We start from the raw sequence: 19343 nt of genomic DNA, 5'->3' as shown, positions 1-19343 counted from the left end.
GCCACATTTTTTTTATTGCTGTACCTTTATGATAAATCTTGAAGTTAGGTAGTGTAGCTTCTCCAACTTTTTAAAAAAATTGCTTGCACTTTTTTAGGTCATTTGCATTTCCATTTAAATTTTAGAATCAACTTGTCAGTTTCTATAAAAATGTCTGGTGGGAATTTCATTAGATTGCTCTAAATCTGTAAATCACTTTTGGAAGAACTGGCATCTTAATAATACTATGCCTTTAAATTCATAAACTGTATCTTCATTTATTGATTTCTTCTTTATTTCTTTCCAGTACAGATTGTAGTTTTTCAATGACCAGGATTTGCACAAATTTTGTTCCAGTTATCCCTAGGTCAGACTGAATGTTTGTGTCTCTCCAGAATTCACATGTTGAAATCTAACCTCCAAGGTGATGGTAGTAGGAGGTGGGGCCTTTGGGAGGTGTCTGGGTCATGAGGGCAGAGCCCTCATGCATGGGATTAGTGCCCTTCTAAAAGAGGCCCACAGAGCTCCGTCGCCCTCCCTCTTCTGCCATGTGAGAACACAAGGAGAAGTCTGCAACCTGGAATAGTGCCCTTGCCTGGTCACGCTGGCTCCCTGATCTCGGACTTCCAGCCTCCAGGTCTGTGAGAAATAAATGTTTGTTATTATTAAGCCATGCAGTTTATGGCGTTTTGTTATAGCATTCTGAACAGACTTCAACATCCGTATTGGCATGATTTTGGTTGCTACTATAAATGGAAGTGCATTTTTGATATTTTCCAGTTGTTTGTTTCTAGTATATTGAAATACTATTGATTTTTCATATTGATCTTGTGCACCATAACTTTCCTAAAATCATCCATTAATTTTAGTAGTTATTTTGCAGATTACTTAGGATTTTCTACATACATGATGGTACATTATATCACAGTTGGTTTTGTACGTTGGTCTTTGTTACTAGACTTGGATCTTTTAGGGCAGAGATTACAAGTTTATTCATTTTTATGTCCCCAGCATCTAAAATGTATAAAAGTTAGATCCATACTCTTCTGGTTTTTCTCCATTCTGGCTGCTTTGTTTAGCCACATTTGCTACTTTCTCCTCATTTTCACAACCTCTAAATTTTGCATTGTGCCAGAACTCAGTCCTTGGTCCTTCTTTTTTTTGTTTTGTACTTCCCTGGCAATCTCATCTGGGATTGATGGTTTCAATACTATTTTGAATAAAATTGTTTTTCTCTAACCTAGGTCTGCCTACTTGATAATCTCATTGGATATATAATAGTCATCTCAATTATAACATTAAAAATAAAGTGATCTTTGGATCATTCTTCTTGAAACTGTTCTTATAGTTTTTCCATTTCAATTGTAGCTCTTTTTAGTTTTCCATTTACACAGGCCAGTCTTTATATTATTTTGCCATTGTTATTTAAAATGAATAGAAAACTAGGATGAAAGTCTGTACTGATAAGTGTAGGTTTCATAAACTTAATGGAATTTGCATAAAGACAGGAATCATTGGTATCTTGAAAGCACCAGGCTTTTTCTCTAACTGGATGTTTGTTGCATTAAGGCTGATATCTATGTACAGTAAGTCTTTACTTAAAATCATTGATAGGTTCTTGGAAACTTACTGTAAGCAAAACAACATATAATGAAACCAATTGTATTACAGGCTAATTGATATAAACAAGAGTTCAGTTCTTGTGGTATATTTCTGGTCACAAAAATATCACCAAACTTCTAAATAAAGACTCACAACACTTCTAATATTAAACATTGAAATAAATGTGAGCTATACATAACATTTAAGAAAGCTTAATCAAAACAGTCAGATAATTATTTTCCAACATGCTTATTCCAGATCAGAGTCACAGGACTCCAGAGCGTATTCCAGCAGCTCAGGGCACAAGGTGGGAACCAACCCTGGAGAGAGCACCCTTCTGTCCTAGGGCACACTCACTCCCACACACTCCTACAGTTGTTCATGCTGGGACTATTTAGACATTCCAGTTAACCTAATGAGCACATCTTTGGGATGTGGGAGGAATCTGGAGCTCTCAGAGAAAACTCATGCAGACATGGGAAGAATGTGCAAATTCCGCACAGAAAGTGGCCCTGGTGAGAAATTGATTTTTTTTTCTTATCAACCTTATAATGAAATGACATTGAATGAAACAAAATTATTTAAGGACTTGCTGTATATAATATTTAAGAAAACCACACATATGAAATGCTGGAAATTGAAGATAATACCAAGATATTATTTGTTTTTATCCATTGTATGGTGGAACTTTTATTATGTTTTGAGTTTTCGATAATCCTTTGGTTAGGACAAAAGTAGGGAACCACTTGCATCTTTTCTATTACATTAATTGGTAATTTAATCGCCATTTATAATGTTATTCTATTTGCAAATTTGTCCTAAGTTCCAAACAACTCCATTTTTTAGAATGCAACTTTGTAAAGTTGTGTACTGCCAGCTTAAAAATGAGAAATTTAGGATCCCTGGAGGGCCTCCAAATAACAAACTGTTTAAAATTTTGCTGATTTGATTAATGAACCTGTTTGAGCTATTTATAAGTACCTTCTTCACATTCTACAGCATTTTCCAAAGCAATAAAGATAAAAAAAACTGAGGTATCATTTGTGCTCTTATTGTTGACTGGTATATAGAATGTTTCCAATGACATGTACTCCTAAATTGGTGGTGTTGTTTTATGGCCTTTGGCAAACTCTGTACAAAGATTGCTGAGGAAATTAATCTCTGTACATTATAATGGAAATAATGGAAACTTCTGTATTTTAGACAAATGTAAAATTACTCTGAATCTATTATTTTAAACAAAGATTTAATTACACACACACATATATATATAGATACATATGCCATTATTAAGGTATCATAAGTATGATCTCATACATTAATAAATTGATTTTCCCAGCAGGTATTGCTTTCTCAGTGATACAAGTTTATAATGAGAAATGCTTAAGAAAGCTAATCTTATTAAGCAGATTACATCAAATTGAAAAATGTCCTTTTCCCCTGTGTGAAAGATTTAGAGAAAGTTCTTATCTCATGCTTCATTCTAAATGTGTAATTTTAGGAAACAAAGAATATAGAAAAGCGAACTAAAATTATAGGGACCTTTTAGAGGAGTAGGTTTGCTTTAAATGCCACAGCCATTTATCTAAGAATGAATTTAGCCAATTTTCCGTAATTATTTTCATGTATTAGTCTTTCTCCTCTTCTTCATGCTCCTTCCCTTTTAAATGAATGAGCCTTTGGAGATGATTATAGATTTCCATGCAATTGTAGGAAATACTATAGGAAGATCTTAAGGACCCTTGTCCAGTTTCCCCCAATGGTAACATTGCGCTTAACTATAGTGCAGTGTCACACCCGGGACACTGACGTTGATACAGTCAGGATACAAGGTCACGTTACCCTTTTATAGCCACACTCAGTGCTCTTTTATGGCCACCTCATGCACCTCAGACAACCACTAATCTCTTCTCCATTTATAATTTTCTAGAATTTCTATGATTTCAAGAAATGTTAAGTAAATAGAATCATATGGTATGTAATGTTCTGGAATTGATGTTTTTTCACTCATCAAAATTCTCTAAAGATTCACTCTAGTTGTTAATATGTATTAGCAGTTATTAATTCCTTCTATTGCTCAATTGTATTCCATGATATATATGTATAAAAGAGATTGCTTAAACAGTCAACCTTTGACAGACATCTGAGTTGTTTCCAGTGTTTGACTATTACAAGTAAAGTTGTTATAGACATTTGTGTAGAGGTTTTTGCATGAGCATAGGGTTTTACTTCTCTAGAATAAATGCTGAGGAGTGTAATTACAGGGATATGTGGTAGCTGAATGTTTAGTTTTATAAGAAACTACCAGACTGTTTTCCAGAGTGATCATATTATTTTGCATTCCCATTAACAATGCATAAAGGATCCACTTCTTCTAAATCCTTGCCAGCCTTTGGAGTTGTCACTATTTTTTATTTTAACTGTTCTGATAGGTTAGTAGTGATCTCTCTCATTATAGTTTTAATTTGCATTTCCCAGATAACTAATGATGTTGACATTTTTTTCTTGTGAGTATTTGACATCTCTATAGATGTTCTCTTCAGTGACATGTCTCTTTATGTCTTCTGCACATTTTCTAATTGTATTATTTGTTATTTTCTGCTGAGTTTTAAGAATTCTTTGTATGTTTTAGATACTGATCCTTTCAGATATATGGTTTGCAAATATTTCTCCCCAATCTGTAGCTTGATAGGGGATTTTGGGAAGCAAAATTTTTTTCATTTTGCTGAAAACAAATTTATCAATTTTTCTTGTTACGGATTTTGCTTTTGGTGTCAAGCCTAAGAACTCTTTCCCTTGCCCTAAGTCATTTAAGAACTCCTTGCTTAGTTGTTTGTTTTTAATAAAAATTTTATTCATGTCGAGGATCTCTGTTAACTTTTGTGTAAGATTTGTCAGTTGGTTGAGGTTAAGCTTTTTGCCTGTGGTTCTTGAAGTTCTTGAATTACTGATTTGATATTTTTTTTCTTTTCAAATTTAAGCACTTGGTGGTTTAAATTTTTCTCTCAACATTGATTTAGCTGTATCCCACAAATTTTAATACACTGTGTTTTCATTTTCAATTAGTTTAATGTATTTTTTTTATTTTCCTTGAGACTTCCTTTTTGACTTATGGATTATTTGAAAGTATGTTGTTTAGTTTCCAAGTGTTTGGAGAGTTCCCTGTTATCTCTCTCTTATTGATTTTTAGTTTGGTACCATTATGGTCAGAGAACATACTCTGTATGATTTCAATATTTTTATTTGTTAAGCTGTGTTTTATGGCCCAGGATATGATCTGTTTTGGTATTTGTTCTGTGGGTGCTTGAAAAGAATGTGTATTCTGTTGTTGAGTGAAGTGTTCTGTAAATATCAATTAGATTCTTTGGTAACGATGATATGATATTAAATTCTTCTATATCTTTGCTGATTTTCTGTCTAGTTATTTTATCAGTTGTTGAGAAGCAGGTGTTGAAGTCTCTAACTGTAGTGATGGGTTTGTCTACTTTTTTCAGTTCCATCAATTTTTGCTTTACATATTTTGCAGCTTTGTTGTTTGGTCATATACATTAGGACACTTAGCCCTGCTTTGTCTTATTGATGGATTGATCTTTTATTGTTATTTAATATCCTTTATCTTTGGTAATTTTGTAGCCCTCCCTGCTTTGTTTTGATTAACATTTACGATATATCCTTCTCTGTTATATTACTTCCAAACGATTTCATTATAGTCGAAGTTTTTCTTTCTGTATAGCATGTAGTTGTGTCATTTTTAAACATTCATATATAATTGACATATAATGTTATATTAATTTCAGATGTACAACATAATGATTTAATATTTGAGTATACTGCAAAGTGGTATACACCAAAATAGGTCTAGTTAACATCTGTCATCACACATGGTTACGAGGTTTTTTTCATATGATGAGAGCTTTTAAGATTTACTCTCTTAGGAACTTTGAAATATACAATACAGTATTATTAATTATAGTTACCATGCTGTCCATTGTATCTCTAGGACTTATTTATTTTATAACTGGAAGTTTGTACGTTTGACCAACTCTATCTATTCCACTCATCTCCACCGCCCCCCCCCCCTTACTGGCAACCACCTATGTATCTAAGGTCTCTTTCTTCCTTATTTCCTTCCTTCCTTCTTTCTTTCCTTCCTTCCTTCCTTTCAAGATTCCACATGTAAGTGAGATCATATTGAATTTGTCTTTCTCTGTCTGACTTGTTTCACTTCGCATAATGCCCTCAATCCATGATGTTGCAAATGGCAAGATTTCCTTCTTTTTTTTGGTGGCTGAATAATATTCCATTATATATATCACATTTTCTTTATCCACTTATTCATTGATAGATGCTTAGTTTGCTTCCATGTCTTGGCTATTGTAAATAATGTTGCAATGAACATGGGGTACAGATATCTTTTTAAGTTAGTGTTTTCATTTATCCTTTGGATAAATACCCAGAAATGGAATTGCTGGATCATATCGTAGTCCTATTTTTACATCTTTGAGGAATTTCCATGCTGTTTTCGACAGTGACTGCACCAATTTACATTCCCACCAACAGCACATGAGGGTTCCCTTTTCTCCACATCTGTGCCAATACTTGTTATTCTTGTCATTTTGATAATAGCCATTCTAACAAGAGGTGGTATCTTAATGTGGTTTTGATTTGCATTTCCCTGATGATTATTGATGTTGAACACCTTTTCATGTACTGTAGTTCCCTGAAAATAAGACCTAGCCGGACAATCAGCTATAATGCATCTTTTGGAGCAAACATTAATATAAGACCCGGTCTTATTTTAGTATAATATAAGACCGGGTCTTTAATATACTATAATATAATATAATGACGGGTCTTATATAATATTAATATAATATAGTATAATATAATGTAATAATATAATATAATACCAGGTCTTATATTAATTTTTGCTCCAAAAGACACATTAGAGCTGATTGTCCGGCTAGGTCTTATTTTCTGGGAAACATGGTACTTAGTAGCCATCTGTATGTCTTCTTTGGAAAAATGTCTATTAGATCTTCTGCCCATTTTCAAATCTGTTTCTGTGAAAAATACCATTGTAATTTTGATAGGGATTGCGTTCAATTTGTAGATTGCTTTGGGTAATATGGACATTTTAACGATGTTACTTCTTATCTATAAGCATAGTATATCTTTCCACTTATTTGTGTCCTTCAATTTCTTTCATCGGTGTCTTATAGTTTTCGGTGTACAGGTCTTTTACCTCGTTGGCTAAATTTATTTCTAGGTATTTTATTCTTTTTTGGTGTAATTGTAAATGGGATTGTTCTTATTTTCTGTTTCTGATAGTTATTGTGTTATAGAAACCCAGTAGATTTCTGTTTATGGATTTTTGTATCCTGCAACTTTACTGAATGTGTTTATTAGGTCCATGAGGTTTTTGGTGGAGTCTTTAGGGTTTTCTGTATATAATATCATGCCATCTGCAAATAGCGACAGTTTTACTCCTTCCTTCCTGATTTGGATGCCTTTTATTTCTCCTTCTTGCTTAATGGCTCTAGCCAGGAGCTCCAATACTGTGTTGAATAAAAGTGGTGAGACTGGGCCTCCTTGTGTTAGTCTTGATCTTAGAGGAAAAGCTTTCAGTTTGACCCTCAGATGTAAATTTTAATATGAAATAACAAAACAAATTATGTTAAAATGGTTCCTAGTATTTTAATGTGCAAATGTCTGATCTACACAGGACAGAATTTTATTTTAAATAGAAGCAAATATAGTTTAGCTAAGTAAAAATTCTCCATTAGACATTGTTGTTTCATATATAATTAAAATATCGATGTCTATCATATCTGTTTCTCAGTTATGAGTCTCAGGGGAATAATTAAATAGTATACTGTGACATTTTCACCTTGGCAATGCGGCTTTGCCTTATTCATATTTATATTGTCAATGCCTGTTATAGACCTGGCAAGTCACATGTTCTAAGCAACGTTACGAATTACAGCTGACCCTTGAACAACATGGATTTGAGCTACACGGGTCCACTTATACTTAGATTTTTTTTCAATAAATACTGTAAATATATTGCTCTTTCTTATATTCTTAATAACTTTTTCTTTTCTTTAACTCACTTTACTGTAAGAATATGGTATGTAATATTATACACATAACATACAAAATATGTGTTCTTTGACTGTTTATGTTATTGGTAAAGCTTTCGGTCAACAGTAGGCTATTAGTTAAGTTTTTGGGGAGTCAAAAGTTACATGTGCATTTTTCAACTGAACAATGATGCCCTCATCCTCTCAGCATTGTTCAAGGTTCAGCTGTACTTCTTTCCTCAGCTTTTCTTTGTCTTTTAGGACGTTGACGTTTTTGACGTGTACATGCCACTTATTTTATATGATATTTCTCCATTTCTGTTTTTCTGTTGTTTCTTTGTGATCAAATTTAGGTTATGATATTTTGGCTAGAAAGCTATATAAGGGATGTTGTGGTCTTCACAGGATATCACACCTAGAGGCACATGATGTCCATTTGCCCCGTTTTGGTGATGTTAATTTTGATACATTAGTTAAGATGCTGTTTATTTTCTCCACTGCATAATTATACTTTTGTAACTAAAAAGCAATTGTGGGTAGACACTTTATGACTATGTGTTCCAAGTCAAACTTTCACCACTTAGATTTAATATCCATTGATGATTCTTACTTGAATCGATTTCTTGTGACTTTTGATTTTGATATAATTTCAAACTTAGAGAAAAGTTGCAATATTAACATAAGGAACCTCCATATACTCTTTACTCTGATTCACTAATTGTTTACATTTTACATTTTTAATCTGTAAAATGGGGATAATAACAGTAGTTATCCAAGTAGTGTTGGTTTCGTCTCCCAGTTTCACTGAAAAGAGTTTGTTTTTCTTATTGTTTTATGTAACTGTAAAGTATTTTCTTATAATTCTAGTTACCCCTTTCTATATTTCCTCTTCATTTAAGGTTTCTGTGTACTGATCATTTCCTATGAAATTTTATGTGTGGATGTGTATATGTGCATATACCTACATATGAGCTTAACAATGTGATTTACTTTTTAAATTACTCTTTTATGTGGCCTTGGGACAAATATTTTTTAAATCACAAAATTCAATAGAAAAGGCTCTGGAATTTAAGAAAGCCAACCTCAAACTTTTTTTCAGTCATGACTCGTTTCAAAATTACCTTCCCTTGTGAGTGTTTTTGATTCATTTCAATTTAATTCAATAGATATAGAGTACCTATTATACTGAAAAGACAGAAAAAATTAGATAATCCAAATGCCTTATATTTATAAAAAGCATTATATTTATAATGCTTTGTGGTTTCCAAAACACTTTAAATATGCATATGCATTTTCTTATTTGATATTACCAATAATTCAGAAAAGTAGATGGTTCAGATAGATTTATTTCTCTTTTATATGAGGAAATTGAGAGCTTAAAAGATTGTGACTTAAACAGGGTCACATAGCTAGTGAGTGACAGCCTAAGCATGAACCAGAATATAAGCTTTATGTTTAGTTGTCTTTTTAATTCTCCCACACCACCTCTATGCAGTGACTAAGCATGCATTAATTTATGCAAGGGCCTGACCACAATGGGGTATGCTTAATTTATTCACTTAATATTTATCTTCCTCATTTATTTTAAGTGCTTAAAGGACAGGGATAAGCTCAGTTAAATGAGATCAAAACAGTTATAGGTCCACATGAACGCCTAGAAGTTGCTTTTCAATTAAGATAGTGATGTGTATCAAATTGGTTATGATATGTTTTTTCTTGTTTCATTGGAGGATCTATTGAATGTGACTATGCTTACTGTAATCAGTATTAAAGATCAGCACTATTACATTGATTTTTTTCCTTGCGGCATTATGGATTATGTCTCTGCAACATTTTCCCCCTTCTTACCCATAACTTGTAAAAGGTTCAGTGCCAGAGAGAACGGAACTGTATCTTTATTTTCTCATCACATCCTCTCTCAAATAGATAATACTTCCATTGCTCTCTTTCCAATTTGGCTTTGAGTCACTGCTGTGATTCTAGCTGTTGAACAGGCTTTCAAGTTAGCAATTAGTATTCTGGTTAAGTAAAAATTGTTGTGAGGCTGCCATTCTTGCCACTGCAGCTTAGGTAGTTTTACTAAATCACTTATTAGGGTCATGTTGTCAGAGGCGTATGACAATTGCATTTCACAAAACTTCCCTAAGTATTGATACTTGAGATTTACTGGAAATATATAAAATTTTACACTCATAGTTCTGAGATTGAAGAAACCAATAATCTGTCAGGTTCAATAAGACTACATTTATGCTACGTTAGTCTGTCTTTACTATTTTTGCCTTACCTGATTAAATTTTGCGTTGTGTTAATTAATAAATTTAAAGGAAATGTTCTAATTAGTTCCTGTCATAACTGGGCACCATAGTAAGTTAGAGTACTTTGGAAAACATGATAGTCTATTGGGTAACACCTGCTCACTAGTAGGTCTCCATTCGTTGCCTGGCTCTATTCCAGTCTCACTAACTGTATCTAAATGTGTGAACCTCTACCACCTGGGCACTTCAATATCCCTCTAAATTAAAAAAAAAAAAACGTCTTACCTGTGTTCTACCTATGCAAAGAGTTTTGAAAGATAATGGAAGGTCATTAAAGTGATTATCATCAACATATGCTATTTACTAGTTAAAATTTATAACTATTTAAAAATCATTGGCTTTAAAATATACTATTTTAAAATAGTAATGTACTATTTAAAAACCACTGAGTCTCTTAATGTGCATTATTGCTTAGTCTTAGTACTTTTATTTTTAGAACAGAGTGTATTTAAAGGCCACTTTTACTGTTGAATTTGACAGACACCTAATGAGCCTAAAAGAAGAATTTGCAGAGTGTGTCAGATAAAGGAGCTCCCGAATCGAATTTCCACGAAGTCCAGGCTCTCCATGTTCATACCAGCTGAATGGAGATTTGTTTGAAGTTGACTATTTTTTTCCTCCCGTATCATCTGATTCTAATTTGTACTTGTCTTTTATAGCTAGAGACAGTAGGATGGCAACTTAACCTTCAGATGGCTCACTCTGCTCAAGCAAAATTAAAATCTCCCCAGGCCGTGTTACAGCTAGGCGTGAGCAACGAAGATGCAAAGGTAAGCAATGGTAGCTCATTGAAATGATGTATTTTTTTACTATTTCTTGTACTTTATTGTTAGAAGGGTCTTTGCTCTCAGGATTGAAAATTTAAACACAATTCAATTAAAATTAAACAATGATTAACAAGTTGACAGGTCTTTATTTTTGACAAGTTTTGAGTAGGAAGTTACATATCACTTTGCTATTTATTTGAAGAAATAGCTTGTCTTGCAAGGTGCCTTTCCTTCAGGAACATAATGTCTTCTTTTAAATTCTGCAATGGAAAAAAATGGTAGTAGCCATATAAAATTATGGTTTTAATGCTTTAGACATTTGTGGGTATTCCTGAGTGTTTTGTGTTTTAAGCTGAATACATATGGTAGAGGGAATATTGTTGTTGTCCAGCCAGTGCCTGGAATATGAAGATGACATGATTTGTGTTTGTGTGTTTGTATTATGTGCGTGCATGTGTTTAAATCCCAGCTCTTGTAAAATAGAATTTTGGATTAGTTTTATACTGTGTGGTGATTTCTCCTTTAGTATTAGTTTCAGAAAACTTGAACGTGTTACCAAAAGTTAAAGTGTTTTATGGAATAGTTTTTCTTACTGTAGCATATAGAGAAATGCATATTTCAGAAATCAATGAGAGCTATTTTTTATATTTTTAGAATGTAATTGATTATCTTTTTAAGATAGAGAAGGGGGAGTAACCTTATTTCCTCTAAACAAATGAGACTTTGTCTCACTTTAAGACAAATAAAATGGAGGTGAGAACAAGGTAGGAAGATCTGAGGAAGGAGAGATGACTATGGATGGATGTGATCAGAGAATAATGGAAGAAATGCTGTTATTTATCATGGACATTGAAGGATGGGAATATTGTGACTTTTCATTAGCATTTTCACTATTTATTGTATCAGACACATTTCTGTCTTCTTTATCTGGGACCAGTGCCTAGCCCAGGTTACACGTCTACAAAATTTTAGGCAATTGGGTTGGGTCTTTTATGCATAATTCGTTAATTTATTTCAGTGTTTCAAAAATATTTCATTTCATACATTTTCACCAGAAAGTATAATAATATAAACTTGGTGGTTAAGAGTCAAACTGACTGATATATATGCTCTGCAATTTAATAGAAGTGTAACCTCGAGTGAGTTACTTAATTTTTATCAGTGTCAGTTTTTTCATCTGTAAAATGGGCATAGTATTATCTGTCTCACAGGGTTGTTATGAAGATTAAATATCCAGTGTATGTAAAGTGCTTAGCCTAATGCCTAGATCATGGTAAATGCTCAATAAACGCTGGCTGCTGCCATCTCTATAGTCATCAATAAAACTTTCTTGGCTAACGAATAAATATCTCTTTGTTTTAAACCAAAGCTGTCATTCCTGATGAAATTAACCTTTGTTTTTCCTTTTCCTTGCATTCTTCCTTCCTTTTATTTCTTGATCATAGTTTTCATATTTATTCTTACTGGGAATTGGAGAGGCAAAGGACAGCCTGAAAACACCTTTGATTCTCCCATGAACTAGGGAAGGCATTCCTTTAGGTTTAGGATAACAGCCTGGAACTCACTGGTATAGACTGGGACTACGCCATGAGTGAAAGAAACCACACAAGGATCTGCATCCATACGTGCATTCATTCTCTAAGTAACTATATACTTTCACTGCTGTGTTTCTCTTGACTACCATATGTTAAGTAGCTAAGTGCAATTTATAGGTTGGAAGGCAACTATTTTGACCATGTATTGGATATGCTTTCAGCACCGCGACTTTGGCAGTGCTTGTGTTTGTCCTCCCAGCGACTTTATTATGCCTTCAAAACATGTCTATGTCTCTTATATTTTTAGGCAGTTGGGAATGAATGAATAATGCTTCTAGTAAAAGAGTCATGTTTTTAGTTTATATTATCCAGGAAATCTATACAGATGTGAGATCCAACTTATTTGAGATAATGATTTGTGTACATTTGTATTTTTCTGTGTGTTGCTATTCTGAAATTTTGGATGAATATTGGTGACCCTTACAACTTGCAGAGCTAGAGAACCATTTTTATTAATAAACAGATACTTGGGGAAAAGAGCAGCAGCACACAAATGTAAAGGATATTTTCATTTTTATGTAGATTTAAGTGAACCTCTTTCTCTGTGTTGTGTATCGCCCCTGTAGCATTATGTAGATTTGGTCCATTTCGTATATCTCCTAAGCAATAGATACCCAATGGAGTGTATAACCACTGTCAACCTGGACAAATCTGCAAGTGATGTGACAAGTCCTAGCAGTAAAGGAACAGTTAACTACTATACCTTTGTTCCGCTCAGTGACACACTGCCTGGAAATTTTGCTTTTATTTTGTTGACGTTGTCTCTGTTTTTGTGATCTAGTATTCTATTCTTTGTACTGTTATTATCTGGTTCCTTGATGTTAATTGTTAAGTAACTCCTGTCATTAAGGACAACCCACTACTTTCCCCCAAACATTTACTCTTTTCTGAAATGAGAAGTCAGGAATTCTTGACAGGTTGGAATATTAGATAAAAAGAATTGGAGTGTGGAGGATGTTTTAAAAACCAGCTTTGTTAAAGGAAGGGAAAGCGATTATTTAAAGGAAGATGAAAAGTTAATCACTGCTTAGTTTATGATGCAAAATACCGTAAAGTACAAAGTTGTCGTACTTACGAAATTAGTGTTTGTTTAAAACAGCATTAGTAAATTTAGGTAAAATTATTTTAAATAGACATTTTCCAGGTCAGCTATCCTGAAAACATACATATATTGAAATAATTCTGAGATGATTAGAGGCAGTGCAAATTGTTAGAGAATATTTTGATGGTATTTACTTTTGAGCTGCTGAATTGAAAACTTAACTATAATTTACTGAAGAGTATGGTTTCTAAGAATGTCTTTCTTCTCATTCACTTCCAACATACACATGAAAAGTGTAGCCTGCAGTGAAGTTTTAATTGCTATCACATTTGATAACATTGTTGTACTGGTCTCCGTTCTCTTAGGACATTTCTGTCTCAAGGCTTTCCTGTTTTGCTACTAATTTTATCATGAAAACTGGGTGATTGTAGTTTTTCCTACAGTATTTTGATATCCATTCTAGTTGTTTTCAGTTAATTGTCTTAGTGTTTGTCTATAGCATTTAGCAAAGTGAGATTATTTCCTGTTTCACAGATACCTTAAAAAAGGAGTTTTGCGTTTCTTTTAATGCCTGGGTTTTTGTTTTGTTTTTTGGTTTATTTCATTAGGGGGCAGTAGAGCTCTTTGCTTACCTAACCTCTGGCATTCACAATGTTATTTGAAATAACGTTCAAAATAATTTGTGAAAGTCAGTAGTTGTGGGAAATGCTAAGTGTTTACACTTCTAATCTGTATATAACAATAGACTTCTCTTGTTTCCATCAACAAAATTAATGCCTGTTAATCACAAATGTACAGAACAAATAAATGAAATCATCATGATTTCAGTTTGTTAATTTGTATGTGATCATTTGCTAAAATGATATTTATTAAAAAGCCTTTTACACTATTGACTTTTTGGTTACTTTCTGTCTCTTATATTAATTTCTTTATAAGAAAAGAACAAAATAATCCCCAACATAGCTGAATGGCTTTATTAAGTTATAGTCAAACTAGTTCCAGGCTAATCATAGACAGTTGACATTTATTTATTTATAGAGAATAGCAGTTTTATATGTAACAAATGTTGGTAATTTTGAATGATATTAAGACATTAACTTTGACTATTTTAAAAACACTAAAATAAAACTTGCCATTAATCTTGCATTGTTGCAGTTTCCACAGTAAAATAATTGTTGTTCAGGACAATTATGTTTTGTTAATGAGTGATTCTCAATTTTTTTTGTACATCTTTTAAGAAAGAATCCTGTGTTTCATGTTTTTTCTTCTTTTGAAACAATTAGGATGAAATCACCTTGATAAGAGAACTTTCATTTATGTTAATGTTAAATTGGATTATACTCAGGTTGCAGAAGGTACTTTAAGGATGGGGAATTATGATTTCGAATGAAGTTAGGACTTTCAATACCAATTTTTTGAGTTAGAGATCTTTATTTTTATTTTCAAAATTTATAACAAATTCTATCCAGAGTGAGAAGAAGCAGAGGAAGCTCTTTTTTTTAGTGCTTACTTTGTGCTAGACATGGTATTACTTCCTTTAAAACTCTCTTCAAGGTATAAATTATTCTTATTATCCTTATTGTATATTAGGTTGGTGCAAAAGTAATTGAGGTTTTTGCAATTATTTTTAGCTTTTTTAAACCACAATTAGTTTTGCACCAACCTAATAGATAGATGGAGAAATGGAAACATGTGGAAGTTCAATTATTTTCCTACATTTACAACTAATAAACAGCAGTAATAGGATTGAAATCAGACAGTTTTATTTCAGAGTCCTGTGCTATATTCATCACTAGGATACTCTGTAATTGTGCTTATTTAATAATTTTGCACTTGATCCTGTAATGTTTTTATGTTTCAAAATGTTAAAAGCTCTTCTAAAATGCAATGATTGTTTTATTGTTGTTTTTCATAAAATTATAGTTATGTGTATTCTAAACTTTATTTTCCTTTTTATTTGATTAAGTTGAAACAATCTAAGACTTTAAATCAATGAGAGACACTAATATACACTTTTATATATAATATTAAGTAACGTATGTTTTCAAGTTGTTATCTCAGTTCAATAGAAGCTGCATTAAAAAACAACAATACAAAAATGGGGGCGAGGAAGAAAAAAGAAGCTGCATTTATTAACACACCTTATTTTATGGGCTGTATGACATCATTGATGGTGATGTCTTATGAACAAAAAATAGGGTATATCATTAAAAAGAAAACATATCCTTAGATCTAGTTATGGCAGATTTCTCAGTAAGAGAAAAATACATATGCTGTTCAAATCATGAATTGTTGAATTAGAAATTTAAAGTCTTTTGATTTCCTTAAGGGTGGTGTTGTGCTGCCTGATTTTGAAGGACCGTCATATTTTTCTGAGCTACTCTCATGAGCAGGTCTGAATTTTACAAATGTTGTATTTTTATTAACCTCATCTATATAGGGAATATATTATCCTATTCACATGAGAATTTTAATTTATTTTTCTCTATTATAATAGCTGCACATATTTATAATTGACATTTTAGAAAATATAGGTAAAAAGTCAATTAAAAACAAATACAATTCCAGTACCCACAACAGTTATATTTTGCTACATGACCTTCCAATTTTTTCCTATGCATCTATTAACTTATAAGTGATTAAAAAAAAAAGTGATGCTCTTTTTTGACCTAGGAAAAAGAATTGAAATTTTATTATTAGTTTTCAGTATTAGATATGGTTATGAGAAGATAATTTCATGCATGAATCAGATTTTTTTTTTTCATTTTGCAAAAATAGCAATTATTTCTTTTCCTACAAAATACTGTCTTGTGATCTGAAGAGACATTCTATAAAGCCTTGGGCTTTTTACTCACTGATTTTGATCAGAAATTTTATAAACTGAGTTTTGTCTCCAGCGCTTCTGTTTCAAGATACTTTTATTTGTGTCATTTGGGATGGTTATTCAGGGTTCAGAAAATATTTAAGACAGGTTAGTGATTTTTGTTTTTGAAATGATTGATGAATATTGACTTTTTTTTTTAATGTGGATTTTTTTTTTATTACCTAAGTTGTATATGTTTATTATAGATAACTTGAAAATTGTAGAGATGTGGAAGGAAAAACTTACAGATTTATTGTCAAGATGCAGCCAAGCTATTGGATTACTCATTTTTAGTGTTTAGTTTTTAGTGTTTATTCTATGCATACTTCCTTTGAGAGTTGATCATATGACTTTTTTGATTTTACATTCTGTATTTTTCACTTAACTCTATAACAAACCTTTTTCATAGTACTTCAAACTCATCACTAATATATTTTAAATAATTGCATCATATTTTTGGCTATGACATAATACAGTTTTTTGCCAATTTTTCTATTATCACATAGTGAGTTTGTTTCTAGTGTTTTTCTACTGTATTGTGATAAACATCTTTTTGTATACATATATAGTACGTGCTTAATAAACGTTTATTGAATGATGAATGAATGAATGGAGCCTCCTTGGTATTTAGGGTCATTCCCCAGGAGTATCCTTACTTGGTAAAAGGGTGTAAACAAAAATACGTCTTGCTATAGTTTGATAAATGGCTTTCCATAGTCATTTTGGGAACACACACAGAAACTCAAAGTTTACACTGAAGGATTTAAGAGTTTCTGGAGAAAGGTGTAACCCTATTACCTCAAAAATAAGTTTGTAGATAACTAGTTACGTGGATAATTTTAGGAGACCAGAGAAAAGCCCAGGGATTTTTGTAATATTATAGAGCCCTTTTTTTTATAATTCCTTTATTCCATTAGTGTATACAAGTTAAACACACTTTTGTTATATGTGTTTACTTTGTTGTAGAACATGTAGAAGCAATCTGATCAAATAGTTTAGCAGTAAGGAAAAATAGAAACAGCCCTATTTGTTAGATAATGGCCAGATACTTTGAAAACAAAGAGTGGTTCTTCAGAATCAAATTTGTTTAAATATTCCTAAGGCTTTGTGGCTCTACTTTTCTGATTTTTAATTTTGTTTCATATCCTTTTGCGTCGTGATCAATTTTTCAATGATAGTATCTTTCAAGGTGTCATAATTTCTAAATAAGAGTCATACAAAAAAGCCTTTTCTCAGTTTAGTGATTTTTTAGTTTTGTGATGAATATGACTTTCTAAAAGATCATATGTATATTCAAATATATTGAAGTGTTCAAATCATATGTGTGTAGCTTCTTGATGTCGCAGTGAACCTCTTGAGCTGTGTATGTGTGAGAGAGTCTGTGTGTGTGTGAGAGAGTCTGTGTGTGTGTAAGCTCTTTTCTGTATTTCAGGCTACCTAATGGAAAGTCTGCATTCATCCACGATAAGACTTCATAAGCTAACAAAAATATTGCTTTTAGACACTATTTAACTTAAATGAGTAAAAACAGACAAAATAGTAGTACACAATTAGAGTGTGATAGAATTTAATATTGTGAAGAAAGTGATACAGGAGTCTTTCAAAATTTTATTGGGGAATATTGGGAAACAGTGTGCTTCTCCAGGGCCCATCAGCTCCAAGTCTTGTCCTTCAATCTAGTTGTGCAGGGCGCAGCTCAGCTCCAAGTGCAGTCGCTGTTTTCAGTCTTTAGTTGCAGGGGATGCAGCCCACCATCCCATGTGGGAATCCTACTGGCAACCCTATTGTTAAGAGCTCGCACTCTAACCAACTGAGCCATCCGACCACCCCCTATACAAGAGTCTTTGAGGAGAAAATCCTCTTTAAAAGTACTCCAGAAAGTTTATGCATTTCAGAATTTAAAAATCATCTTTTTGCTAAAATTCTTTTAAATTTTTTTGTGGAATTCCAAAGTAGGGAAACAATATCGCCCTCTCTTATCTTTCCTAGCTTCTGAACTTTAAAACATTTTTGAAATCCAAAGGCCATTGATAATTGTAGAGTTCCTCAAACATAATAGAATATGTTTAGAAGTACCTTTAAGTTTTATTTGATGTATTTTTGTGGATTAGAAATGACAATAATGTAAATGAGTAGTTTAAGTATTTTGAAATAATGGGGCTAACAATGAATTAGGCATCTGAACAAATAAAATGCTAATAAGTTCAATAATATAACTAAGCAATAACTTTAAATAGCTCAAATGCAATTCAAGACATATTTATTAAGCATTTACTATTCATGAGGTTCTAGACAAGGTATTAGAGATTTATTAACAGATTTTATTTTACTTCATAGAGCTTATGTTCTAGCAGGTAACACATATTAAGCTGGTAAATATAAGTTTAATGACTGTTACAAAAGAGGAAATATGCCATACTATGGAAACTGACAGCAAGGAGTTAAGAGACTGAAAGACAGGGGAGTTTCAAGTTGAGGAAAAAACACATGAAAAAGGATAGAGATTTCCATTTTTAGTATGTCGAGTATGAGGTAGTTGAGATATCCAGGTGGAGATTGCAGTCTGGGGCTTGGAGAAAAATTATAGATTAGAAATTGAGATTTGGATATCACTGAAGTTTAGATTATGATGTTAGTCATGAAAATGGAAGAGATCAGTCACTGGGGGAGAGAATAAGAACATTAATGAATTCCTAAATTTAAAAGGGAAGTAGAGTTGGAGGAGCTTATGACAGTGATGGGAAGGGATGAGAAGGATCAGCCAGAGACCAAAGGAAAAGAGCATTTCCTAGAGTCAAATTATATCACATGCTACCAAGAGATAATAGAGAGGGGGACAAAAGACGCTAAGTTAACCCTCATAGCTATGAATTAGGTACTAATATTTCCCCTAGTTTGTAGATCAAGATGCAGAGGCTCAGTGGTTAAATATCTTTCCCTAAGTTGGATTCTAGAAAGTGATGGAGCCAAGATTTGAACCCAGGTATATCTGAGTCAACAGCGTGAACTTATGAGTACGGACACTACATAGTGGTTAAACAATTTAGTGACATCAAGGTCATCAGTGATCACTATTCGGGGCAGGAGAAGAAGGTGT

At 32.6% G+C, this 19343-nt stretch overlaps 1 protein-coding gene across 2 annotated transcripts in view; it reads left to right on the top strand.

Moving 5' to 3' along the window:
* Positions 1–19343, top strand: part of COMMD10 (COMM domain containing 10) — a 151475-nt gene that overhangs the window by 20032 nt on the left and 112100 nt on the right. The window contains exons 5-6 of one of the 2 annotated variants that reach the window (XM_081054352.1): positions 10639–10749; positions 12192–14275. In XM_081054352.1, the coding sequence (XP_080910478.1) occupies positions 10639–10749; positions 12192–12263 (183 nt within the window). In that variant the 3' untranslated portion in view covers positions 12264–14275. Of the gene's footprint in view, positions 1–10638; positions 10750–12191; positions 14276–19343 lie in introns of those variants that run through there. The other variant, XM_081054351.1, reaches the window with a different exon arrangement.

This window comes from Rhinolophus hipposideros (assembly GCF_964194185.1).
Source record: "Rhinolophus hipposideros genome assembly, chromosome: 7".
Classification (NCBI taxonomy): domain Eukaryota; kingdom Metazoa; phylum Chordata; class Mammalia; order Chiroptera; family Rhinolophidae; genus Rhinolophus; species Rhinolophus hipposideros.
This window is presented reverse-complemented; position numbering and strand designations above follow the sequence as displayed.